The sequence below is a fragment of the Phocoena phocoena genome, chromosome 20, assembly GCF_963924675.1.
Source record: "Phocoena phocoena chromosome 20, mPhoPho1.1, whole genome shotgun sequence".
Taxonomy (NCBI): domain Eukaryota; kingdom Metazoa; phylum Chordata; class Mammalia; order Artiodactyla; family Phocoenidae; genus Phocoena; species Phocoena phocoena.
Window position 1 is genome coordinate 47,898,909 of NC_089238.1, and position 6,676 is coordinate 47,905,584.

At 43.4% G+C, this 6,676-nt stretch overlaps 1 protein-coding gene across 1 annotated transcript; it reads right to left on the minus strand.

Moving 5' to 3' along the window:
• Window positions 1-5,031: 5,031 nt before the first annotated feature.
• Window positions 5,032-5,903, minus strand: LOC136140332 (glutamate dehydrogenase 1, mitochondrial-like). Its single transcript, XM_065898402.1, is given in 2 exon segments — window positions 5,032-5,517; window positions 5,520-5,903. Coding segments are annotated over 2 exon segments (870 nt in total).
• Between the last annotated feature and the right edge of the window lie 773 nt (window positions 5,904-6,676).

Below are 6,676 nucleotides of genomic sequence, written 5' to 3' on the forward strand. Positions count from 1 at the left end.
GATTTCTTCAGTGATCTCTTGGTTATTAAGTAGTGTATAGTTTAGCCTCCATGTGTTTGTATATTTTACAGATTTTTTCCTGTAATTGATATCTAGTCTCATAGTGTTGTGGTTGGAAAAGATACCTGATACGATTTCAATTTTCTTAAATTTACCAAGCTTGATTTGTGACCCAAGATATGGTCTATCCTGGGGAATGTTCCATGAGCACTTGAGAAAAATGTGTATTCTGTTGTTTTTGGATGGAATGTCCTATGAATATCAATTAAGTCCATCTTGTTTAATGTATCATTTAAATCTTGTGTTTCCTTATTTATTTTCATTTTGGATGATCTGTCCATTGGTGAAAGTGGGGTGTTAAAGTCCCCTACTATGATTGTGTTACTGTTGATTTCCCCTCTTATGACTATTAGCATTTGCCTTATGTATTGAGGTGCTGCTATGTTGGGTGCATAAATATTTAGAATTGTTATATCTTCTTCTTGGATTGATCCCTTGATCACTCTGTAGTGTTCTTCTTTGTCTCTTGTAATAGTCTTTATTTCAAAGTCTATTTTGTCTGATACGAGAATTGCTACTCCATCTTTCTTTTGATTTTCATTTGCATGGAATATCTTTTTCCTTCCCCTCACTTTCAGTCTGTATGTGTCCCTAGGTCTGAAGTGGGTCTCTTGTAGACAGCATATATATGGGTCTTGTTTTTGTATCCATTCAGCCAGTGTCTGTCTTTTGGTTGGAGCATTTAATCCACTTACATTTAAGGTAGTTATAGATATGTATGTTACTATTACCATTTTCTTAATTGTTTTGGGTTTGTCTTTGTAGGTCTTTTCCTTCTCTTGTGTTTCCTGCATAGAGAAATTCCTTTAGCATGTGTTGTAAAGCTGGTTTGGTGGTGCTGAATTCTCTTAGGTTTTGCCTGTCTGTAAGGGTTTTAATTTCTCCATTGAATCTGAATTAGATCCCTGCTGGGTAGAGTAATCTTGGTTTTAGGTTTTTCCCTTTCATCACTTTAAATATGTCATGCCACTCCCTTCTGGCTTGCAGAGTTTCTGCTGAAAGATCAGCTGTTAACCCTATGGGGATGCCCTTGTATGTTATTTGTTGCTTTTCCCTTGCTGCTTTTAAATTTTTTGTTTGTATTTAATTTTTGATAGTTTGATTAATATGTGTCTTGGTGTGTTTCTCCTTGGATTTATCCTATATGGCACACTCTGCGCTTTCTGGATTTGATTAACTATTTCCTTTGCCATATTAGGGAAATTTTCAACTATAATCTGCTCAAATATTTTCTCAGTCCTTTTCTTTTTCTCTTTTTCTTATGGGACCCCTATAATTCAAATGTTGGTGCTTTTAATGTTGTCCCAGAACTCTTTGAGAGTGTCCTCAATTCTGTTCAATTTTTTTCTTTGTTCTGCTCTGCAGTACTTATTTCCACTATTTTATCTTCAAGGTCATTTGTCCGTTCTTCTGCCTCAGTTATTCTTGTATTGATTCCTTCTAGAGAATTTTTAATTTCATTTTTTGTGTTGTTCATCATTGTTTGCTCTTTAGTTCTTCTAGGTCCTTGTTAAACGTTTCTTGTATTTTCTCCATTATATTTCCAAGATTTTGGATCATCTTTACTATCATTACTCTGAATTCTTTTTCAGGTAGACTGCCTATTTCTTCTTCATGTGTTTGGTCTGGTAAGTTTTTACCTTGCTCCTTCATCTGCTGTGTGTTTCTCTGTCTTCTCATTTTGCTTAACTTACTGTGTTTGGGGTCTCCTTTTCGCAGGCTGCAGGTTCATATTTCCAGTTGTTTTTGGTGTCTGTCCCCAGTGGCTAAGGTTGGTTCAGTGGGTTGTGTAGGCTTCCTGGTGGAGGTGTCTAGTGCCTGTGTTCTGGTGGATGAGGCTGGGTCGTGTCTTCTGGTGGGCAGGACCGCGTCCAGTGGTGTGTTTTGGGGTGTCTGTGACGTTATTTTGATTTTAGGCAGCCTCTCCGCTAATGGGTGGGGTTGTGTTCCTGTCTTGCTATTTGTTTGTCATAGGGTGTCTATCACTGGAGCTTACTGGTTGTTGAGTGGATCTGGGTCTTAGTGTTGAGATGGAGATCTCTAGGAGACCTTCCCCTGTTTGATATTACGTGGAGCCAGGAAGTCTCTGGGACCAATGTCCTGAACTCGGCTCTCCCACCTCAGAGGCACAGGCCTGACACCCAGTCGGAGCACCAAGACCCTGGCCGCCACATGGCTCAGAAGAAAAGGGAGGAAAAAAAGAAAGAAAGAAAGAAAAAATAAAATAAAGTTATTAACATAAAAAATAATTACTAAAAATAAAAAAAATTAAAAAGCAAAAAAAAAAGAAAGAAAGAAGAGAGCAAGCATACCGAAAAAAAAAACCAAATCCACCAATGATAACAAGCACTAAAAACTATACTAAAAAAAAGAAACAAAAAAAAATCCGGCAGGCAGAACCCTAGGACAAATGGTAAAAGCAAAGCTATACAGACAAAATCACACAAAGAAGCATAGACATACACACTCACAAAAAGAGAAAAAGGAAGAAACAATATATATCATTGCTCCCAAAGTCCACTGCCTCAATTTTGGGATGATTTATTGTCTATTTAAGGTATTCCACAGGTGCAGGGTACAAACATCAAGTTGATTGTGGAGATTTAACCTACTGCTCCTGAGGCTGCTGGGAGAGATTTCCCTTTGTCTTCTTTGTTCGCACAGCTCCTGGGGTTCAGCTTTGGATTCGGCCCTGCCTCTGTGTGTAGGTCTTTGAGGGCATTTGTTCTTCACTCAGACAGGACGGGGTTAAAGGAGCAGCTAATTAGTGGGCTCTTGCCCACTTAGGCTGCGGGGAGGGAGGGGTATGGAATGCGGGGTGAGCCTGTGGCGGCAGAGGCCAGCATGACGTTGTAGCAGCCTGAGGTGCGCCATGTGTTCTCCCTGGGAAGTTGTCCCTGGATCATGGGAGCCTGGCAGTGGCGGGCTGCATAGGCTCCCGGGAGGGGAGGTGTGTATAGTGACCTGTGCTTGCACACAGGCTTCTTGGTGGCTGCAGCAGCAGCCTTAGCGTCTCATGCCCATCTCTGGGGTCTGTGCTGATAGCCGCGGCTCGCACCCATCTCTGGAGCTCATTTAGGCGGTGCTCTGAATCCCCTCTCCTCACGCACCTGGAAACAATGGTCTCTTGCCTCTTAGGCAGGTCTAGACATTTTCCTGGACTCCCTCCCAGCTAGCCATGGCGCACTAGCCCCCTTCAGGCTGTGTTCACGCAGCGAACCCCAGTGCTCTCCCTGGGATCTGACTTCCGAAGCCTGAGCCTCAGCTCCTAGCCCCCGCCCACCCTGGCGGGTGACCATACCAGCCTCTCGTGTTGGTGAGTGCAGTTTGGCACCGATCCTGTGTGCGGGCATCTCTCCACTTTGCCCTCTGTACCCCTGTTTCTGTGCTCTCCTCTGCAGCTCCGAAGCTCCCCCTACCCCCCCTACCCCCCAACGCCCGCAGTCTCCACCTGCGAAGGGGCTTCCTAGTGTGTGGAAACCTTTCCTCCTTCACGGCTCCCTCCCTCTGGTGTACGTCCCGTCCCTATTCTTTTGTCTCTGTTTTTTCTTTTGCCATACCCAGGTATGTGGGGAGTTTTTTTGCCTTTTGGAACGTCTGAGGTCTTCTGTCAGTGTTCAGTAGGTGTTCTGTAGGAGGTGTTCCACGTGTAGATGTATTTCTGATGTATTTGTGGGGAGGTAGGTGATCTCCATGTCTTACTCTTCCACCATCTTGTAGGTCTCCTGGTAGTCTTTTTAATAACTGCTTTTGTCACCCGGTTAAGTCATGCAGTTACCAAGTAGTTAGAAATTTCTGAAAGGATATTATTGTTAATAGAAGAAAAGCTCATGCTTACATAAATAATATCCAGTACTTCATTGGGACCCTACTGTTCAAAAGGTCCTGGCCAAACAACTTCCAAACAAAACACAACACCAGGTTGTTTCCAGCCCACTGGGAATGACGCCATGTACAGAAGAGGAGGCCTCTAAGTGAGGACATAAATTCAGGGTGAGTCGGGGCCATTGGCAATGCTTAGAATCACCAGCCAGGCTCCAAAGAGGGAGCCCAAGTTTTTTTTTTTTCTGGGGCACTGTACTTGAATTATTGTTCAATTAGTCAACACAATAGATCTTCAAAAGAGGACAATTAATTAACATGTTAAGGAGATTACTGCACTCTTTGGACTATATGTCATAATTGTGGTTAGTAAATTCCGGCAGTCTTAACAAAAATAGCCTCCATCATTTGCAGGTATGAAGATAACTTAATTCTCTACTGGGCTTTTTATTTTTGCTGGATGACAATATGCAATTGACAAGTTATAAATGATACTGTTTTATGTTATAAAAATACTAGCATTTTTCATTTATTATGTTTACAGGCATTCACTGCTTGAGTCAAGGTTAGGCTTATAAAGTGATTAAAGGCAATTTTATTACAGCAGCATGTACTTATTTTATTCTAAAAGAATAAAATGCATGAAGAGAAAGTTTTTTTGTTTGTAATCTGTAAAATTGAGTTATTTTGCTGATTTAAAATACCAATAACTCACTTGAGGACCATGCTACCTCCTGAAAATGCCATATACCTGCTTCTTAAATGTGTCCAAGCACCTGATAGATCTGTCCAGAGCTGAAGTGGCAAGTGACTGACTGCTTTTGGACAAAAGGTGCTGTCCCAGGGCTACAGCTGACTGTGCTGGGAAACAGCCATGGAACAAGGCAGCACAGGCAGAGGGAAAAGACTTTACTTAAAGGCAAAATGCCCAAATGGCTCTCTGACATAGCTAATTTCTACTATCACTTATTAGCTTACATATGATCCCCTAACTTTTTTTCTTAAGGGGCTGATTTGGATTGACTTGTTGAGAATGGTGTCCATTATCTATTAAGTCATGAGAGAGAGATTTCCGTGGTTACATGTAAACTTGTGATAGGTCTGCAGATGAAGAGGGTAGTAGAGAAGTCAGCCGCAGCCCCGTCTGGTCTATGTGAAGGTCACACCAGCTTCATTGTACACCTTGAAGACTTTCTCGGTGGCGTTGACATAGGCAGCTGTTCTTGGGTCCAATCCTAGGTTATACCTCATGGCTGTGTGCATGATTTGCCTGGCAGAGCGCTCCATGGTGTAAGCTAAGCCAGACTGCACAGTGTCTTTCTCAGAGGCGTGCAATATCCTGTCTTGGAACTGTGCTGTGGGTACAATGGGAATAGTTCCACCGTGCTTTCCAAATTTCCTTTCCAGACTCTCTTGAACAGACATGAGCAAGTGGTAGTTAGAATCCCTTTCATATTTGAAGGTCTGACGGCCATAGCTGACATGATTTACATTCTTCAGCCACTCAAAGTAAGATACTGTCACTTCTCCAGCATTCAAGTAGAGATCTGGAATAACCATGATGTTCTTCTCTAGGAAAATCTTATCAGCTTCTGGAGTTGTCAGTCCGTTGACACCTTCAGCAATAATCTTGGCTTCTTAACTTTGACTCTGGGTGTATTGGCCTTGGTCAGCTGCTTCTCGCTGGCAGCAGGGATCAGTATGTCACAGTCTGCCTCCAAGATGCTCTCTTCATAGATCTTTGCTTCGCTCCACCAGCTTGTCCTCCAAGATGCAGGTGCCGCGGTCAAAGAAGGCCCTCCACCATCTTGAAGAAGTTGGGGTTGTCCTCGCCGTCGGCTGCTGCCTCGCTGTAGTGTCGCCGGACGGGCGACGCGAGCCCTGACTGCGGGGCGGCAGCGGCTGCGGCGGGCTGCCCGCGAACCCGGCCCAGCAGCCGCTGCCGAGTTGGCTGCCGCCGAACCTAGGGCTGTGGGCCCGACATGGGACAGCAGCAGCGCTTCACCCAGGCACCAGTACATGGCGGCAGGACGGAGGCCGCGGAGGAGAGGTGCTTTCACAGGCCCGGGGACGGACAGAGAGTTTTGTAAGTCTTAATGTAGGAGCCCCGTCAAGTGATACTGAGCACGGCATCACTTCCGAGCGGAGGTGGTGGCCGGTGTGTCATAAGACTCATCTACCTGTGGGGAGCTCAGGCGGACAACCCCACCGACATTTTCATTTCCTTATGAAAATCAACTATGGACGCTTTGAGGAACAGAATACCAATTAGGACATTTGGGGCATGAAAGTAATTTAGTGGGTGAAGACACAAAAATATCATCATCACTTCTGTTGCTTACAGCAAATTAGCAGGTGGCCCAGAGAATGAGAGAGCTGATGAACATGGTGCATTCACGAGCCAATTTCCCCAAGGTGCAACAAGAAAACATGTTCATCATGGAAGCAGGCATAGCTTCTGGACATTTCAGCACTTATCTTAAAAAGTGTGGAAATAACTTTTGCTTTAATGTGAATCAGATCTAAAGCTGGGTAATAATTTTCTTCCTCATTTGAGTTGCCTTTAACTCTCAATTCAAAACTATATTACATTGATTAGAAGCATACAGAAATCAAACTGAACAATTATTCACACACATTTTATGATAGATAGAAAGCCACTTTATACTTTACCTTTATGAATGACAATTTAAAGAGGCTTACAGGTGATTGGATCACCCTAGCCAATTTACATAAATGCAATTTGTGGAGACATTTATATTGCCAAATTGGATGAGGTACATTTTTGAGTTTG